Source organism: Pocillopora damicornis, chromosome 3 (assembly GCF_964200805.1).
Source record: "Pocillopora damicornis chromosome 3, jaPocDami1.2, whole genome shotgun sequence".
In the NCBI taxonomy this organism is placed as follows: domain Eukaryota; kingdom Metazoa; phylum Cnidaria; class Anthozoa; order Scleractinia; family Pocilloporidae; genus Pocillopora; species Pocillopora damicornis.
This window is the reverse complement of record NC_142672.1, coordinates 29,949,452-29,970,487: the sequence shown is the minus strand read 5'-3', so window position 1 is coordinate 29,970,487 and position 21,036 is coordinate 29,949,452. Positions and strand designations below refer to the sequence as shown.

Below are 21,036 nucleotides of genomic sequence, written 5' to 3'. Positions count from 1 at the left end.
TCCATTCTCCACTATATTAAAACTCATACAGCTTCGAGTCCCCACATTTTCTCCGACCAAATGTCCAACACTCGAATGGTTCGGATGATTGACTTGTGTTCTCAACACAGCCGAGGAATCAAAATTTCCGCGTAGGTGATCTTTTTCTACATCTTCAAATAGGATATGTTATGTCTGACTTGTGGGTTGCCAGATCTCAAATCATCTCCAGGAGTGAACCACAATAAAATCAATTTTTTTCACAAAGGAACAAACATCCCTTGAATTTGCCTTGCTTCAAATGAAGACTCAATTTAAGCGGTTGATGGTAGTTCCTGACGCAACTTTTGCAAGCGAAGCCCTACCCAAGCCTAATTAACTGTCTATGGTGCTCATATTGGTTTCGGGAATTCTTTAATTTTCGTTTGACAGTGCGGATAAATTTGTCATTCCGAACAAACAGCATACATACAATTTCCACACAAACGACAAAAGTTTGCCGGTGTTTCGCAAACAGAAGGTTTTTAAATATTGCAAAATGGATACGTATTTTCATAAAAAAACCGAAACAAAGACGTGAATGAGAGAATTATGGTTTAATTTTTCTCTGAGTAACACAAATTTAAGGGCATTTTAATGCGTCCAGCTTTGCGTTAAGACTAGAAAGTAAAAAGTCGCCATCAACGTCAAATTTCAAAACATGTTATGGTAAATAACGTCTCGCCTTTATTTTAAAGAAATATTTACAAAGCCGACGGCTAAACAAATATTCATAAATTTCTCCTTCGCCTAAGGCGAATTATTTAGTGTTCTATACAAACTTCAACCATAACCACGAATAACTTGCATTCACTGGAAAAAATGGACGATGGTTAAGAGATCCATTACCACACTATGCTAAAATGTTTTCTGTCGTCTGCCTTTCTTTTTAGACAAGATGTCTATCCTGGAGTTACCACACCGAAGCTTGGCAGCTGTTGTGACTGAATCGGGCGTTTGCCTTGCCTTGAACATCATAAGTATCACTGGGAACAGTCTTGTCTGTTTAGCAGTGTACAGAAACCGTAATCTTCGATCAACCACCAATGTGTACATCATTGCTCTGGCTGTCAGCGATCTATTGGTCGCAATGATTGAAATGCCTTTGGCATCAGCTACACTGATCATTGGAAGATTTGATTTCGGCTTCGCCTTATGCCAGCTTCAAGGATTCATTGGCCCGTTCGCTACTTACGTGACCCCGGCAACCATGGGTTTAACAGCATTCAACCGCTATATGCGAATTGTTAAAGGGAACAGTTACAACAAGGTATTTTCTCCTTACCGATCTAAGATCTGGGTGTGTTGCCTGTGGATGTCTCTGGCCCTTTACCTGTTAACTGGGCGACTCACCGGTTGGCTAAACATTGGTTTTATCACTGGCTACGCAGTGTGTGCCTTTACATATCCAACTGCTGCAAGTCAAATCGTTCAGTACACCATCATGGTCGGAGTGCTTTTTTTTATACCGTTGTGTATCGGTATATTCAGCTATTACAAGATCTTTTTCAAAACCAGTCAGCATCAGCAGATTGTGGTTCCATCGCTGCAGAACTCGACTAATGGTAACAAAAGCACTGCAAGGAGAAGCACTGTGAAAGAGATAAACATTAGTCGAGTGCTGCTCTACGTGGGCGCCGGGTTTTTGTGTTGCTGGATTCCATTGTGGGCACTTGCACTTTGGAAGCGCTTCTCACCAGAAACATGTCCGCGAATTGCGGAATTGCTTGTTACCTTTTTCCGCTTTCTGAGTTCGACGATAAATCCCTTTATTTACACTTTCAACAATAACGATTTCCGAAAGGAATTCCGCAAACTGCTGTGTTGCCCCAAAGGGGCTCGGACTGCACCAAATGACACCACCACGGCTACTGAAAACGAAGAATTGCCGGAAGAAGCTAATGTTTAAGGTAATGTTCGAGGTGTCTGTCCATCTACCAAGATATCAATTGCCTAAGATCAAGATTATCGTGGACCTTCAGCGTAAAACGTTCATGCCTGAGTCGCCTCCAATATAAAACCCTTGAAAAGTATATATCGCTGTAAAGCTAAAAAGATGTCAAATCCGAAGAATTAATTATTTTAAAGATTTGTTTTAGAGGTCAGCAAGCACGCAAGACCAAATAAACGGCACGGTGCCAATAAACAGCTGATTGACTGCAAAAGCGTGCATTCCTATTGGTTACTGAGAAAATGTTCTTTGACCTCGCATAATTTGGCCTTTGAAAATCTACAGTTACCTTAGAAAACAAGACTATTTAGTTCTATTGTGTAGATTTAAGAAAGGGACTTTTGTAACTATTGTAAATAGTTACACACGATCATGAAGTCCGCTTGTTCGGTTGAGCGAAGTCCTGGGAAGGAATGTTGTCGATTCTAGTTACCAAACTTTACTCTGCTGACTACTTCAACTCAGGTTGTCGAAACGCCAGTCATTTTCAACGAACAAAAAGTCGTGTTTAGGACTACTCTCAACCGGATGATCAGACTACATGATTAATTAATTTTCTTCACGTTATTTATCTGTTCTTCATGCGAATCAAGTAGATTCCATTTTGTCTCATTGTTTTCGTATTCTTTTCGAATGGATTTTTCAGTATTCCTGACAATAGTTGTAGCGAACGAGAAGAGGAGGCGAGTAATGCATACCATACAAAGTCACAGCAGAACTGTTCTTTTACTCGCTTTGACAAAGGGCTAACTCTCGAAACGTCAGCTTTGAAACTTTTTACGGTAGCCGATTTTCATTATCAACTCAGTTGATAAAACCAAATTATCTTATTATACTCTATCACCGACACAGCAGCACAGTTTCTGTAGAAACCCACCCTTTTTATTCATTTGTCTTTTCCTGAACCCGGATCGTTGCGTGACAAATCTGCGTGACACTATATGACAATAAATGAGCTAAGAACTCGTTATGCTAAAGAAGTAACCTCCTTAGACAGTTTTAAGAATTTTAATGAAGTAAGAAGAGCTCAGAGTATCTTAAAAACGTCAGAAGTCCATTTTGTTGCGGCGCTTCCGAATCAGGAGTCGTGATAATTTCAGAGAAAAAAAACAAGGGATTACGAAATTTTGAGGCTTTGAGAATTTCCAGCAAGAAATCATTCCGTAGGCAAGAAAGAAAATTAACATTTGATCTAATTTCAAACTTCAAAGTCCCAGACCACAGTTTTGGCTCTACTCCATATAGCAGCTCATGATTTGGCATAAGCAGTACGTATATATATTTTATATAAAGGGAAAAATGGAAGTTTGCCAAGGGTAAGGTAACCTTAACTCCAACTATAACCTTCAATTAACTTAAATTGCCTTGTGAAAACTGCTTAGGGTTGGCAAGGCATGTGTCTCTTCAATGTAAAATTATAGAGCCAATAAAAGTAAACAAAACTGAGCGATACCCCTTGGAAATTATACCAAAATCTTGGAAAAAAAGCTGATGAAGTGCACCATTTCCACTCAAAAGAATACAAAAAACTCCATGAAAATAAGGTTTTCATGGATTTCATAAAACTTCGAAGGGACCTGGAACAAAGCTAGGACTAATCTGTAATAGTGTTACATACCCTTTATTTTATCGTTTAATGGTATAGTTTTTCGATTTTGCAAAGTTACCCCGAAAAATGCGCTTTCTCCAACCCACACGTTTAAATACACCTGGAGCAGTCCAGATTTGGCCAAACCATTTCATATATTAACTCACAATTTTTTTCTCAGTGGGCACGGCAACGAATCTTGCGATCTGATTGGTTCATAGCGCGTTCCTATCTCTACCCAAGGGCACGGTAACGCTTTCGTGAGTCGCCGAGTATATCCTTACATTCGTTGCCACTTTTCATAAATATATCTCGTTTTTTCTGCTGGGAAGTATTTTTAAGCAAAGACGTCGGTCACTACCTCAAGCCGATGAATAATTCATTAATCCTCTCTTTTCTCTTTTTCTCAAATCACTTTGGTCGACAGAAAACTTTGGTTTCGAAAAGAATTTGTATCATCAAAAGTGTCATTCAATTGTCTAAAAATGTCTGTAATTTATCTTAAAGCTAAACCTAAAAATTTAAAACGTGAGGTATTTGGTTACAATTGAACTAATCGATGGAATTTCCATTCTTTTAATATCTGAATTCTCTCAAAAAATTTGTTCGTAGTGAAAGGACGAGCGAATTTTTCACTTACACTACAAACACGCTTTCGGTAAGTCTTTCCAAGTCTGTTCAATTTGGACATTAATTTGTACCGTAAATTGCACAACAGAAACTGAAGGAATTCAATGAGAAAAAGCAGCATTAAATCCCTTTGTGTCTAATTTAAGTGTATCATTCGAATTTTTAGTTTTTGTGGAGAAAAGACTATATTTACACACGTCTTGCAGCAAACAAACGAGCAAACTCTCACAACTTCAAAACAAAAATTTGAATCAACTTACAAATAATTTCCTTGTCATTTACCTACTGCCTGAGAGGTAAATCATCGTACATGAATTAATCGTCGATGAGAGTGAATAATACTTAACATAAGATCATTCACTGTTTTTGAAGAGAACATTGTCGTGGCGGCCCTTGCCAAACTAATTCCGTTGTTTTTCAAAAGTGTACATGCGCTTTTTAATCTTACGTGTTCCTTAATTGACAGGTGTCAGATTGTGACATAAACGTGTGAAAATGATGTTTCAAATTTTGTTTGGAAGCCTTTTAAATCACCTTTATCAATACGCAAATGAAAATGTTTCGGTGAAGCCTCTCTCTTTAATTTGTATTACCTCTTTTATAACTACCATTTACTCTCTCAAAAACTGTTCAATTTAGGGAAGATCTTGCCATAATTACAGCCCTAAATCATTCGGGTTTTTTTGGAAAGAATCTCGTTAAGTTAAAGAAAAAAACTAAAATGTTATTCACCAGCCTAAGTTGGTCCGTACTGGGGAAAACTGTGCCCTCTGTCTTGAGTACTGCCCTTGAACTACGGCCTTGGGCGTTGCTCAAGACTTCGGGCACAGTTTTTCCCAATACGGACCTCCCGGCTGACGAATAACATATATATCGATAAGATATTGTAGTGAACATGTATTTTTTTTTTTCTTCGAGTTAACCTCAAATGTCAATGTGTTACTAACGTTTAAAGTAAAAAAAAATGCATTTTCTTCCATTTTTCCCCAAAAATTCACTGTTACGTCGTAAAATCCTCTCGTGAAACTTGCCTAGGGTTTACAGCGTTTGTAGACCGTTTTGATATCTTCTAGATGTACTGAGGGTTAACGGGGAAATAAAATGGACTTCTGACGTTTTTAAGACACTCTGAGTCCTTCTTACTTCATTGAAATGCTTAAAAATGTTTAGGGGGGTTACTTCTTTAGCATAATGAGTTCTTAGCTCATTTATTGCATTTATGTCTCTGTGGCTAAATTTTGCGCATAAAGCAGGAACTTGCTCTCTCGCTACAATGTCACGCAGATTTGTCACGCAACGATCCGGGTTCAGGAAAAGACCAATGAATAAAGGGGGTGGGTTTCTACAGAAACTGTGGTGCTGTATACGCTTCCCTGGAGAACTAAATAAGGAATACGATGGTGCAAATCCGGACTCTTAGCCCCAAAATGCAAGAGAGATATAAGCACTAGCCACTCAAGAAAAAACGTTAGGGAAGAAACTCAATCTGACCTCAGAGACACCACCACTGTGTAGATTGTGTAGCCACCATTGTAACAGTACGGCATATTATTGGCTACCATACCCACCAGGTGCTTGGTTAGAGAGAACATAGCAGGTGGCCCTGCGAGCACACAGGGAAATGTACAGAAAACACGGGAAAGACAACACTGACAGGTGATACAAAAGTCGCAGATAATAAGAAAATAATCAGAAAATAATCAAGGACACCAAACTATTCGCAGAAAAGGATTTGAGAAATAATCGACCTGATGTTACCTTAGCTAATAAAGACACAATTTTGGGAACACTTGGCAACATAGCTGTCCCAGCTACATACCAAAATATCATTAGGGCCGAGAAGGAGAAAGAGAGAAAGTTTCAGGACCCAGCATTCGAAGTCAAAGGAATCATGGAGCCTCAAAAAAGGCAGTGCTACCCATCATGTATCAGGAACAATTTCGAAGAACGCAAACACCCGTAGAATGTCTGGAGAATGAAACGCGGTTATTCTTTAGCAATTTAATGCAAAAACAGCCAGTTCGTAGTTTTCACGTATTTATTTCTTTGTTCATCAATTTATTTATCCACTTATTCATTTCTTTGTATACATATTTGAACACTTATTTCTTCATTTGGTGATTTCCAGCAGACAAGATGCCAATCCTACAGTTGCCGAACAGAAGCTGAGCTGTTGTTGTAGTTGAAGTGAGTGTATTCAGTGCATTGAACATAACAAGCATCATTGAAAACAGTCTGGTTTATATAGCAGCATTCATTTTGTGTTGCTGGATACCAATGTGGGAACTCGTCCTTTAGAGCCGTTTCTCCTAAGAGCCCGCCTAATTATTGCAGCACTGCTTGCTACTTTTTTCTTGTGTTTGAGTTCTTCAATAAATCCCATTATTTACAACTTCACAAATGGCGAGTTCCGGAGGGAATTTCGCAAATGCTCTGTTTTCGCCGTGAAAGAACAAGAACTGAGTCAATGGAGGCCGCTGTGGTTGTTGACAACGATTTCGTGGAATGGGAAGTCAGAGTGGATGCTTAATTAATGCTAGTACAATTACAATGCATTTAAAGGATCATCCTGGTCAAACTAATTATTCTTCCCACACTCGTGGAAAGAAATGGATATCCATCTTTAAAAAAAAAAAAACATGTCAAGTTATGTTCATAGAGGCTAGGCTTACCAATCATCGACCTACCGAGCTCAACATGAACAGGTGAAACGATAGCAGAAATATTAATCATAGTTACTATTCCACGGCTTAATTTGTGTTTTACCCTCTGCTTTAATCTGTGTGCATCAATCAACTACACTTTTACAATAATTCTCAAAGAGAAACTTGACTTTCCCAGCGACAGACGTTCGTTGGATGAACCATTACGAATATCATGGTCAAATGATTGTATTTTTCCCTTGCCAGCAAATATAACACCAATCTCCCGGTGTAGTCCGCGTTGATCAAACTACGGTGTGTGAAATGCATTATTTGGATCTATTTCCGAACGCACTTTTCATATTTGACAACTCCAACTCATTTCAAAATTATTTTGTGGTAAATAAGATTATGCTCTCGTGACTTCCAATATGTGATGTTAATTGATATGAGAAACTTCACTGTACTTTCGACACGATTCAGTTTAATTAATTTTTACTGATGTGTGGGAAAGAATAATTGTTTTACTCTTTGAAAAGCAGAAAAATCCCTTCTTCTCCGAGTTAAGAAATTTCAAAGAAACCTATAGCAACTCAACGGCAGATGTATAGTTTGATTTTCTTTTCTCATTTCACATTTGTTTTACTTAATTTACTCACTTTCTTGGTCGTCGTTCGAGGATATTTCTCATGCTCTGTGAAGGCTGAAATAAAAGGATTCTTTCCAATTTCAAAAAAAGGGCGAACCTTCCTGTAACTTTTCAATGAACAAAAGAGCTTTTAAATAACCGCATGTGAATACATGAAATGCAGATTAAGAAATTAGTATGAAAGCGATCTTCGCGGTAATGAACGCCACCTTTCAAAGCAGTAGTAAAAATAAGGCCTGATAAAAAATCAGGCTTTTACGGGATTCTAATCCATGACCTCTGCGATACCGGTGCAGTGCTCTACCAACTGAGCTAACAAGTTAACCGGGAGCTGGTTGTTAAACCCGTGAAGTGATGAATAAATAACTGTTAATATATGAAAATTATATATGTAAACTGCGGATTAAGAAATGATCGCTTCCATACTCGAAAGAGCTTCTGCGACCAGAATTTCTTAAGATGTTTACGTCTGCATCACTAGTAATAACAGGAACTTTAAAAAATTAGAACCAACATTAAAGGAACTTTCTCCTATAATTTCGTAAATTATTGGAGAAGTGTTTTTAAATTTAAGGTCGTCCAATTTATTAAAGATTGCCATCCTTAAGTTCTTTTCCTGACACATTCAGCTTTATCATCGCCCATGATGCTTTTTTCTTCCAATACCATTTTCTTTTTCAGCGCCCAAAACGTGCAAGTCCAGTTAAGATTTTCTTGGTTACATTCGTCCAACTACAGAAAGTTTTCTTCTCAGAGCGCTGCCGCTAAAATCTAATTTAAGCCGACTAGTCTCTAAACTACACCTAATTCATTAAAACTCCTCTGCATAGGTAAAATGAAACAATGAGCGGATTATTACTTACTTCAGATCAATTGCGTTCAATTCTAATTCCTGAGGACTTTAGAAACAAGTTGAAAAAGTTAAAAGATCGAGTTAAAAAAGGACACAAGGGTCAGAAACAGACTGAGGCGTTCATTAACTAGATGCAACAATTGCAAGATGTCTTACAAAAGAGTGATGATAAATTGCAGTACAGATAAAAAGATGGTTAAATAAATCGATATGAGCCGGCTTCCTGTAGTGATTATATCATTGTCTAACTACTGCCGCAGCGGCCATATGGTTAGGTTGGAGTGCAAAGAAAAGATACTTTCTTTGGCGTAACAGCGGATATGATATAAACCAAAAGTAATTTTAAAAGCTGCAACACTCGCCAACAGTCCTATTTAAGTAACGGATATCGACAGTGAACGTTATTTTTGACTGATACTCGTCCACAGCATAAGGAGAGGTAAATAATCAGGTATGTTAAAATTTCCCAAATATATGTTTATCCTTAACAGGTAAGCTCCCTCCTTAGGTTTGATTCTGTAATGATTGATAGTTGTAACTGCCCTCTCGAAGTCCTTTCAAATATGTTGAGGACTTGATGGAGAATGCTTAGTTGGAAAACACCGAATGTCTAAGTTGAGAACGAAAGAATTAATTGCCGCTCCTTTTATCAGATTTGTTATCGTACAGTCGGGGAGATAGTAGATCACGAGACCTATGTAGGTTACCTACGGATCTATGCGGAAAAGACGCCAGAAGGCTTCATTCATCGGTAAAAGCCCATAAGTCAGTTAGAATGGATCGAACGCAGTGAGATGATTTGCTTGGCTTCTATTGACATCACGCAAACAAGCGAATTTTTAAACCAGCCTGTTAATAACTGTGTCAATACAAATAAAATAAGGGCAGCCATTTGTTTACCAAACATAGTCGGAGCAGGTGATAACATACCCTGTAAAATTAAAAGTAAAACCTCTCTTCCAATATAGATTGGTTGCCATGATTACCAATTTATTTAATTCTACCCTGCAACCATTCTGTCGCTGTTGAATTCGTTGCCGTATTCAATTTTGATCACTTGACAGTTTTACTTGCAGATATAATTCAGTGAGTACCGAAAGTCGTAAAAGGCAAACAAAGCGCTTACATTAGAAAATTTTTTTTATTTGCGCAGTAGGTGGAGTTGCACGGTGGTTCGCAAAATAACGGAATGCTAGTGGCAGTTCTGTAACATAGTTTTAGGGACCTAAAGAAACCAGATTTACGTGCTTATGAGTTTTTATTTTAACACGGCAAAAATCTCACAAGTTCATAGATTGCGCAACTTCAATAAACACATTCACTTTGCTTAATAATGGGAATTATAAGAGAGGAGGAAAAGTAAGGTGAACTCTATAAGTTTATTTCATTCCATGTCATTTATCTAATATTACGGTCTTGATATTTTATGGCGCGGCAAAAAAATCATTAGGTCTAGCATGACAGTTTTAGTTAAATGAAAATAATTTTAATAAAACTTGAGGATCTCTTCTTTTTAAATATGAGCTCTGTGCTGTTATACCATAGTACATTAGTGTAATAGATTCAGTTGCGCGAACGAGTGCTGCATCCTCATTTAACACGCTCATAAATTATAGGCTGATATTTAGGAGGCAACTTCTCTTTACAAACCATTGAAAGTACTTGGTTGAAAATGTCATCAAACAATTGGTTCATTCGCTCGATCACCGAGACATAAATCAATTAAGGAGTTTGGAGAATCAATACTTACGTTAAGAATTGAGACAGACTGATAAAGAATGAAGGAATTAAGCGGTTCTGAGAATAATCTCTGCAAAGCAATGTTTTGTTTACGTTGATAAGTGAAAATGTGACATCTTAATTTTGACGCTAATTTTTCTGGTAAGCAAGGGAGCGGTTTGTAATTTTGATTTATGCATTGGACATTTTTAGTGTTTAAAGTGGTTTGATATCAGTATGGCTGAGAAGAAAATAAATAAGTGCCTTTCGAAAACAACTCATAACACGTCCTTCACTCTTTCTGACAGAGGCATTTTGAATATATGTTAATGAATGTAGCAGCTTCAGTTAAGTGAAGTCCGACATCAAATTTTTTAACAGAACGAAATTATGAGAAGGTAAACCAAATTGAAATATATCAATGAGTCAGACAATTTTCAGCTGTGTTTCAAGGTGCATTTGTTTTCGTATCCCTTGAAAGTGACCGTTCGTGAGGAGCCGAATACAGTTGTGCGCTGTGCGTAGAGAATTTCACTTCTTATTGACGGAAACAACTCACGCTCGAGAATGTGAACGGCAAAGATGCATGATGCCATAATTCTGGCAAACATTGTGAAACCTTTACTGCACAGCCAGTAAGAGCAAATTAAGTTCATACACGTGCATCACCCGATATCTAAAGGTAGATAAGTAAATGCTGTTATAAATTAAGGTCTCTAGGTGATTCGTCATCTCGTTACGTCGGAAAGGTGTTCATTTTGATTACCTGTTTCTGCTATTGTTGTCACCTCCAATGTCTAGTAAGTCAGGCAATAAATCGCCTCAGCCGATTTATTTGTTTGTTTGTTTGTCTGTTTTTTATTTTATTCTATATTTTTTTCTTTATTGAGAATCTCGAAATCAAATGGAGGTGAATACATTCGCGAATCAGAAGGTTTAGCCTCAAAACAATTCATGAACCGCGGATTTTTGCAAACAAGAAATACCGTTGGTCAGATCGGTTGTAAATTAATGTCACAGATTCCGGATTCTTTCCGTATACAAATTCGGATTTTAATCAATCGGACTCTAAGCTGTAATGATCAGTTGCTTGATCTTGGTTGGTATGTTGGAAAACTGTCGAGTCAGCTTAGCAGTTCCCGGCATTTGAAAAAGTTGGTAAAACTTTCCCGCTGACTTCTATATCCACAGGGTACTGTGACAAAAACGGTGTCTTTGGATAAAGTCGAAATTCTTCGCTGAGAATGTAAGTACTGTGTTGATTCCCTTTGAGCAAATTAGTCGTTACACTCTTTATCCAAAGCTTTTACCGCCAGACATGGAATTCACTATATAGACGGCGATCAATTTTAGGCCTTTAGCCAAAAATTCGAAATAGGACGAGACAGCTAGGGCTTCAAAGTAGGATGAAAAATTGAGACCGAAACGAAAAAAAGGTTGTATAAGAGCTACAGGCGAACATTTCGACAAAACAAATTAACGGAAGTAGAAAAATTCACATCAATTTCACACATCTGAGATACCCTGTGGGTAGCCCTGGTTTTCTCTTGTTTATTATCGCCATCTTGATTTTAAACAATTCAAGGTATACCGTTTCAAGATAAAGAGAGACATGATATAATTAATTAATACTACCAAGATGACTTATGAAAATCGCTGTCCGAGAAGATGTGGGTTAAACAATTAATCTTTGAATTGATCCAAGTTTCTTATCTATCTTTTCCAAAGAAGGTTCATATTCCTTCTCTTAATCGAGCTCGCCCTTCCCCAACTGCAAAATGGCCCCAATCAACTCAACTGGCCTTGTTTTATAATCATCAGTTCTGTATTCATTACACAACCTAGAAGGGTGAAGTGGTTTCCTGTTAATCCTATTGCCATGTCCGACGAAGACAAATATTCTGACTTATGAAAGAATCGTCAGGATTAATCAAGCTATCTTGTTCTGAGCCAATATCCGGATTTTCTCTTATTTCCTCCCCTGATGGAAAAAAAATCACTCCAGCTTGTGCAGAATATTGAACTTTCAGTTTATTTCGTAACCAATTGTTTAATTTTATAAAAGATAATATATTGTTTCGAATGTATGCTTGGCATTTGATTCATCTTTTTCTGAATGTTTTCTCCCTTCTATAGTATAGAATCTAATCATACTTTAATAGCCGCGTGGAATTACCATGAAAAACTAATTTAAACCATTGCGTGAATCACCACTCTGATCAGAGAATTTTCCACTTTCATACCGGTTATGAACAACCTTCTGCCACTGCATGAACTGAGCATATTGCACAAGTTTTGGAACACGATATTTCTCATTTTTAAAGCCTGAGCGCGAAAGTTATCTATATCATTAACCCGGCTTGTACTTAAGCTTGGTTCAATCTATGACTGAACCGAAAGTAATCTCATTTTCACTTTTCAAATCAATCACACCTAATTTAGTTCGAATACGTTTTTCGCGCTCAGCTTCTTATCCTTAATAGGCGTTCACTTAAAAAAAGAGACATAGAGCAAATGTATTGACCTCGAATTAAGGTAATTTTAGAACTTAACGCTCTCAGTTCTTATTTGGTGCGAAACAAAAGCGATCAATTCAAGCAACTGCACATGTACCAAAAACCATAGATAGCCATAGACTTAGCTTTGTTTGATGGAGTTTCGCCTGGAATTGATCTAATTTCTCACTAATGCTGATACAGACAGATAGTGAGTGATTGAATTATAGCCGCCTTCGTGACTAGATAGAAATTCCTGTTCCTTTGCGTGAAAGTGTATCCTTTGGTTAACCTAGTAATCAAGTTGAAACGGCAAGTCAAAGAAAATTCATTCAAGCTAGCTCAGGAAATTAAATACTGACTTAAATCGCAAGATGACAAGTCAGTGACTGAATAAGTTCAGTTGAATTAAACTTAGACATTCCAATCCTTCAAGTCTTACAGTTAGATGAAGTTAGATCAAGAGAATTCTTCTTAGTAGAAAGTCACAAAAGTCGCAATATTCAAATTAGACCTCAGACAGCTGTCTTATCACCGGATTCTGAAATAAAAGGGTAAGTATTATGCTCCAGAAACCATGTAATTTTAATATTTGCCTCTGACTTGTCCTTGAGATTCCATGGAATGACCTTACCTATCTAAACTGTCAACAGCAGTTGAACAATCAGGACGTAGACAACTTTGAAAGTCACAAATTTGAGAAGAAAAACATCTCTCAAATCAACACCGTTGTTCCTATTGGAATCAACGAAAGCCTCTCTTGCGTTCAGTTAATCTTTTCATACATCACCGTTACCATGTGATCTAATAAAGCACCGCTCCATTCTCCACTACATTAAAACTCACACAGCTTCGAGTCCATATTTTCTCCGACCAAATGTCCAACACTCAAATGGTTCGGATGATTGACTTATGTTCTCAGCGCAGCCTAGGAATCAAAATTTCTGAATAGGTGATCTTTTTTTACATCTTCAAATGGGATAAGTTATGTCTGACTTGTGGGTGGCTAGATCTCAAATCATCTCCATCAGTGAACCACAACAAAATCAATTTCTTTCACAATGCAACAACCATCCCTTGAATTTGCCTTGCTTCAAATGAAGACTTAATTTAAGCGGTTGATGGTAGTTGCTGGCACAACATCTGTAAGCAAAGCCCTATCCAAGCCTAATTAACTGTCTATGGTGCTCATATTGTTTTCGGGAATTCTTCAATTTTCGTTTGACGGTGCGGATAAATTTGTCATTCCGAATAAACAGCATACATACAATTTCCACACAAACGACAAAGTTTGCCGGTGTTTCGCAAACAGGTTTTTAAATATTGCAAGATGGATACTTATTTTCATAAAATAAAAAAAACCCAACAAAGACTTGAATGAGAGAATTATAGTTTGATTTTGCTTTGAGTAACACAAATTGAAGGGCATTTTAATACGTTCAGCTTTCACACATTTGCCTTAAGACTCTCTAGAAAGTGAAAGTCGCCATCTACGTCAAATTTCAAAATATGTTATGGTGAATAACGTGTCGCCTATATTTTTAAGAATATTTACAAAGCCGACGGTTAAACAAATATTCACAAATTTCTCTTTCGCCTAAGGCGAATTATTTACTGTTCTATACAAAGTTCACTGACCCATAATCACGAATAACTTGCATTCACTAGAAAAAATGGAGGATGATTGAGAGATCCATAAACACGCTATGTTATAATGTTTTTTTTCATCTGCCTTTTCTACTAGACAAGATGTCTAACCTGGAGTTACCGCATCGAGGCTTGGCAGCTGTTATAACTGAATCGAGCGTTTGCCTTGCCTTGAACATCTTAAGTATCATTGGAAACAGTCTCGTCTGTTTAGCAGTGTATAGAAACCGTGATCTTCGATCAACCACCAATGTGTACATCATTGCTCTGGCTGTCAGTGATCTGTCAGTCGCAATGATTGAAATGCCTTTGGCATCAGCTACACTGATCATTGGAAGATTTGATTTCGGCTTCGCCTTATGCCAGCTTCAAGGATTCATTGGCCCGTTCGCTACCTACGTGACCCCGGCAACCATGGGTTTAACAGCATTCAACCGCTATATGCGAATTGTTAGAGGGAACAGTTACAACAAGATATTTTCTCCTTTCCGATCTAAGCTCTGGGTGTGTTGCCTGTGGATGTCTCTGGCCCTTTACCTGTTAATTGGGCGACTCACCGGTTGGCTAAACATTGGATTTATCCCTGGCTACGCAGTGTGTGCCTTTACATACCCAACTGCTGCAAGTAAAATCGTTCAGTACACCATCATGGTCGGAGTGCTTTTTTTTATACCGTTGTGTATCGGTACATTCAGCTATTACAAGATCTTTTTCAAAACCAGTCAGCATCAACAGATTGTGGTTCCATCGCTACAGAACTCGACCAATAGTAACAACAGCACTGCAAGGAGAAGCACTGTGAAAGAGATAAACATTAGTCGAGTGTTACTCCACGTAGGCACCGGGTTTTTGTGTTGTTGGATTCCATTGTGGGCACTTGGGCTTTGGAAACGCTTCTCCCTAGAAACATGTCCGCGAATTGCGGAATTGCTTGTTACCTTTTTCCGCTTTCTGAGTTCGACGATAAATCACTTTATTTACACTTTCAACAATAACGATTTCCGAAAGGAATTCCGCAAACTGCTGTGTTGCCCCAAATGGGCTCGAACTGCACCAAATGACACCACCACGGCTACTGAAAACGAAGAATTGCCGGAAGAAGCTAATGTTTAAGGCAATGTTCGAGGTGTCTGTCTATCTACCAAGATATCAATTGCCTAAGATCAAGATTATCGTGGTAAAACGTTCATGCCTGAGTCGCTTCTAATATAAATCCTTGAAAAGTATATATCGCTGTAAAGCTAAAAAGGTGTCAAATCCGAAGAATTAATTATTTAAAAGATTTGTTTTAGAGGTAAGCAAGCACGCGCGACCAAATAAACGGCACGGTGCCAATAAGCAGCTGATTGACTGCAAAAGCGTGCATTCCTGTTGGTTACTGAGAAAATGTTCTTTGACCTCGCATAATTTGGCCTTAAAAAATCTACAGTTACCTTAGAAAGAAAGAGAAAAGAATGTTTTACTTTGTAGATTTAATTAAGAAAGGCACTTTTGTAACTTTTGTACACAAAAATTATTCAACGTAATGTGCCCACGTAACAGTACGGTTCGCATATGTTCGTTACTAAGCTGAAACCTTTAGGAACTCTTTTCCAACTAGAAGAAAACATTTCATTAGAATATCGAAGCGCAGGTCGAAGAGATATCGAAAAAAAGTGACTAGAATTTCCCCTGGGTAGATTTTTATTAAAAAAAAAAAACCTTGAAACATTCTGAATGGTTGGAATAAGGTAAATCCTGTTCTTCTTCTAACCTGAGATCTGACGAACAATTTTATTTAAAAAAAAAAAACAAGTGCCAGGCATATTGCCAGACCTATTGTTGACTGATAAGGCAAACCATTCAAAAAATTGTCAGGCATTGCATAGAAACATAAAGCCGGAAATTCTGAAACTGATGAAACACGACTAGGGGAGTAAATTTGCTATTAACAGGAGCATATAGTAGAATATTCCCTTTTCATGAGCATAGGGGTAATACACGATCATAGGGTCCGATTGTTCGGTTGGGCGAAGACCTGGGAAGGAATGTTGTCGATTCTAGTTACCAAACTTTACTCTGCTTACTACTTCAGCTCAGGTTGTCGAAACGCCAGTCGTTGTCAACGAAAAAAGTCGTGTTTAGGACTACTCTCAACCGGATGATCAGACTACATGATTAATTAATTTTCTTCACCTTATTTATCTGTTCTTCATGTGAATCAAATAGATTCCAATTTGTCTCATTGTTTTCGTATTCTTTTCGAATGAAATTTTCAGTATTCCTGACAATAGGTGTAGCGAACGAGAAGAGGAGGCGAGCAGTGCACACCATGCAAAGTCACAGCACAACTGTTCTTTTATTCGCTTCGACGAAGGGCTAACTCTCGAAACGTCAGCTTTAAACTTTTTAAGGTAGCTAATTTACATTATCAACTCAGTTGATAAAACCAAATTATCTTGTTATACTCTCCCACCACCACAGCACCACAGTTTCTGTAGAAACCCACCCCCTTTATTCATTTGTCTTTTCCTGAACCCGGATCGTTGCGTGACGAATCTGCGTGACACTGCAGCGAGAGAGCAAGTTCCTGCTTCATGCGCAAAATTTAGCCACAGCGACATAAATACAATAAATGAGCTAAGAACCCATTATGCTAGAGAAGTAACCTCCTTAGACAATTTTAAGCATATCAATGAAGAAAGAAGGGCTCAGAGTGTCTAAAAGACGTCAGAATTCCATTTTATTTCGGAGCTTCCGAATCAGAAGTGGCGATAATTTCAGAGAAAAAAAAAAGGGCACTACGAAATTTTGAGGCTTTGAGAATTTCCAGCAAGAAATTATTCCGTAGGCAAGAACGGGAATTAACATTCGATCCAATTTCAAACTTCAAAGTCCCAGACCACAGTTTTAGCTCTACTCTATATAGCAGCTCATGGTTTGGCATCAGCAGGATAAATTGGCCAGGGTATGTAATGTAACTAAAACTTTTTCAGATTCTTAAAGAAAAAAACGAGCTTTGCGTAGGGCTATCAATACACAGTAAGGCCTCGTGAATTTTTTAGAGGGTTTCATATACAAGTGGCAATAAAGTTTTAGGCTAGAAGAAAGGTAACATAATTATCGGTATTTAAGATTTAATAAGAAAAAACGAGTTGAAAATAATTAGATGTAAAAGTTGATATAAAAAATATTTTTTGATACAAACCTATGTGAATTTGGAGTCTAGGCTAGTATTAATTGTGTTGCCAAACTTCTCATAGGTTCAAAAGGTTTGAACTGTTTTGGAATTTTTATCGAATAAGCATGCGAGAGCTTTGAACATTACCTAGCTGTCGTATGAAAAATAATATAGTGAAATCACTCGGCTTTTATTGGCTTAGAAAAGGAACACTGCAATGGCAAATTGAACAGGTTTGTAATTGGAATTCAATGCTACCCTTACTATGCTTGAGTAAAGTTCCACCGCTGTCAGAAAAGAGAGGGATTCACTCTCAAAATTCTTGAAAATGATGTAGGTTATGTTTGAATTAACATATTCTTTAGCATAATTTCCCTCTCCTTACTGCTTAACTAGGCTCCTAATCATTCAGTACAACGAGGGATTATAAAGCTCTGATGGGCCCCTTTAGGTTCATGTGCAACCAAAACTATCTCTGTGTCCTCATGTTTGTAGGAGAGCTCTTAAAGTATTATCAGAAACCTATGTTCCACTCATGGATCATCACACCTGTCCCACTACTGATACTCAAAGAAAAGGTAGGATATACATCAATATGCTTACAAACTAGTTGTCATTTTATGAAACATAATTGAAGGACTAGCAAAAAAATTTCAATTTCCTGTCTTTATCAGTTTATACAGTTCATAAATGATTCTATGAGCAGGCTAACTTGTCGTTGCCTAGTGAAGATGTAAGAATTATTTTCTTGTAGTACTGGGAGTTAATTATCATAAACAACAACACTTACCTTGTTTGAAAGGGATAAACAATATACTATTATCGTAAAACATAACATTTACCTTACGCTTTAGTTGTTACTGTTAAGAAGTGGGTCACAGTCACACACAAGAGAACTTATTTCCTTGTATCTTGATCGCTTGACTCCTTACCGAAGGTGACCAAGAGTTAGCTGTTAAAAAAAAACGAAGATACCTGTGTTGGTACCGAACAACTATTCACCGACGTGGATTAGATAAACTTTACTCTCTATTTGGCGCGAAAAATACGACAGGTATTTGTCCGCGGACATTACTTGTTCTAAGATACGAACAGTTTTGCGAGCTTCAAGGATCATATAATGTCCATGAACAAATATGAGAGCATATTTTTTGCGCAAAATAGAGGCTATTGCGTCCATTATCCTTCAATTATTTTGCAGCACGAGTAAAAAAAAAGTTTAGGAACAGATTACTGTTTGTTGCATGGGATATTTTCCTTTTTTGTGTTCTTTGGTTCGACTTTATAGAGAAAACAAATGTTTCCCTTCTTCTCTAACAACCAAGAAACGCTCTCTCGTCTTGAATCAAATTTTAAACAAGGGCTTATCGTAGTGGACGTAAGGTTTGAAAATTGGGGAATACCACTTGGTCGAATATCCCCCAGGTTTTAGCCGGGAATATTCAGTCGCCTGATGCGTTTAGACCAATCGCGTGCGAGCAAATATACTTGATGGATCATAATGGTAGATATTTACCGAGCGGCGTGAACATCCGTTTTGGCATGTACCCGAGAGATAATATAGCACAAAAAGACGGTTTTACTCATTTATTCCTTCAACCATTACAATATTTTTGTGCGCAAATCCCACGCGAATTGTTCGGAGGTGAATCACAAAGGATATTCGAGTTTGAGCCGATAAACAGAGTGTTACTTCAACGTTATCCACTGTTTCAGTGTTTATTAATTCCTATTATTTTAATTCAAACATCTAGGGAAAGACATTATTTCGTGTCCCGGAAGCCTTTGTCCGGGAGATATTCACACTCACTGTTTTCATGGCCGGCCAAGTACCATCCTTGGCCCAAACAAACAAATTTACAATGATGTTTTAAAAGATCGCCAACGTGGGGTTCTTTTTGACGTGGACCATAGAGCTGGGTCGTTTACATAGACTGTAGAAGAGATCTGTGTAAGAGAGGGCTTCTGGCAAGACATAATCAGTTCTGATTTGCAGAATCTCTAGAGGGCCCTGCCTACGATTTATTGACTATGATGACTGAAAAAAAGCTGCACGTGGGAATGCCCTCGAATGACGTCATTAAAGTCGTTACTATGACCCCCACAATGGCCTTCAGAAGAGATAATACGATTGGATCGCTGAATGTGGATCATGCAGCAGACATTGCGGTGTTGCACCTTGCAGAATTTGACATGGACCTTGAAGATTGTAACGCACAGTTAGAAGAAGTTAAGTGGTGTTTTTTCCCCGTCGCTGTATGAAAGCACTGCGTTAGCTTTTAGACCTCTGTACCTCGGCCGTTTTCTAATAAGGTTAAACTACAGGAAGTGGCCTCATTAAATGATGCACTTCTGATCAAAGATGAAAAAACGAAAAGGGGTGCACTTATGAGCTTTGGTGTGCTTTTTGAAATTAACTTATACCTTGAAATAGAATTTATTAACAGATGAGCATTATTTTCGATAAATGATTTAGCATCATATATAATTCACATAAATAACTGATGTAAAACCAATATTTGTTTATTTCAAATGGAAATATAAAAAAACCGTTTCACTGAAATTTACGCGTTTTACCGATCGGAAAGCTTCGCTGCTATCAGCTATGATAGCTTCGCAGCTATGAGTTCGAAGAGCTTTTTGAAACAAAGCTTTTCTTCAGATATCTAATAATCTTTCAAGTTCTCCTAAGTTGTTTGGAGGGCGTATCTGTGACCTGTTGTTTATCTAGTGCTAATGGAAAATTTCGAAGTAAGACGCAGTTGATGTTGAGAACCTATTTGCATTGTGTCATCCTGTCAAAGTCTATCGGTAATTTCGTCTCTTTGAAGTTGCTTTTCATTTCTAAGAGCCAAGATAAGTTCCAACACCGCGAAACGCTGTCATCGGGATATAAAGAGGAGTTATCTTTTATCAGTTTATACCACATAAGTGCATAGTACTTTTCGCGCGCGTTGATTGACTAACCCGGAGGTGATAAGCCGAACGCCATTTACCTCAAAGCAGCTGGAGATAGAGGAAGTGGCTTCTCGTTCTGCTTTAGTCTCTGGTGCGAATTTTTTATTCAATATATGAGGAGACCATACCATACCCAAGGAAACCAAAGTGGCAACAAGTATTTGATGGTAAGTTTGTAAATCTTTGAGTTCTCCAATTTAGGGAAAAGCATCAGGATATACTGACTTGTTTAAAGAAACTGGAGGAAACTATACATGTAGTGTAAACAATAAAACTTTCAGTGTTTTGCAGCACGGTTTCAACAAGGCCCATCTCAGCTAGAAATTGAAGAAATCGCATAGGAACAACGAGATAAGTGCTTCTAAAGTTTTACTTATGCCGCAAGTGTCACTTTCGGTGGAACGAATCTTCACTCTGATCTTTTTCGGCATTAATTGGAATTTTCGATTACCGAATTTCCGTTCGTACCTTTAGAATTGTATGTAAATGTAAGAGTGTTTAGTATGCAGAGAAGAGAAGCCAACAGCATTGACAGACACTTACCAGGTCTCGTCGCACGTCAGTCTTTCAACTTTCGATGTCTTCGTCTAAGAAGGCGAGCAAACACAGTCACCAAGACCCCACCTGCCCCTCTCCCCCCCATCTCCCCCCTTATAACACGTTGGAGATCTACGATCTACGTCAGAGTATACGTCCGTACGTTAAGGGGCGTTAAATTTTTTAAAT

General features: G+C 37.9%; 2 protein-coding genes across 2 annotated transcripts; both read left to right on the top strand.

The window, feature by feature from the left end:
* The first annotated feature begins 655 nt into the window (after positions 1-655).
* On the top strand, positions 656-2,935 carry LOC113671033 (beta-4C adrenergic receptor). The gene has a single exon (XM_027187236.2). The coding sequence runs from the start codon at positions 917-919 to the stop codon at positions 1,925-1,927; it is 1,011 nt and encodes a 336-aa protein (XP_027043037.2). The 5' UTR covers positions 656-916; the 3' UTR covers positions 1,928-2,935.
* An 11,359-nt stretch (positions 2,936-14,294) lies between these two features.
* LOC149049270 (beta-4C adrenergic receptor-like) lies at positions 14,295-15,348 on the top strand. The gene has a single exon (XM_089200102.1). It carries the CDS (start codon positions 14,295-14,297, stop codon positions 15,303-15,305), a length of 1,011 nt encoding a protein of 336 aa, XP_089056228.1. The 3' UTR covers positions 15,306-15,348.
* The last annotated feature ends 5,688 nt before the right edge of the window (positions 15,349-21,036 follow it).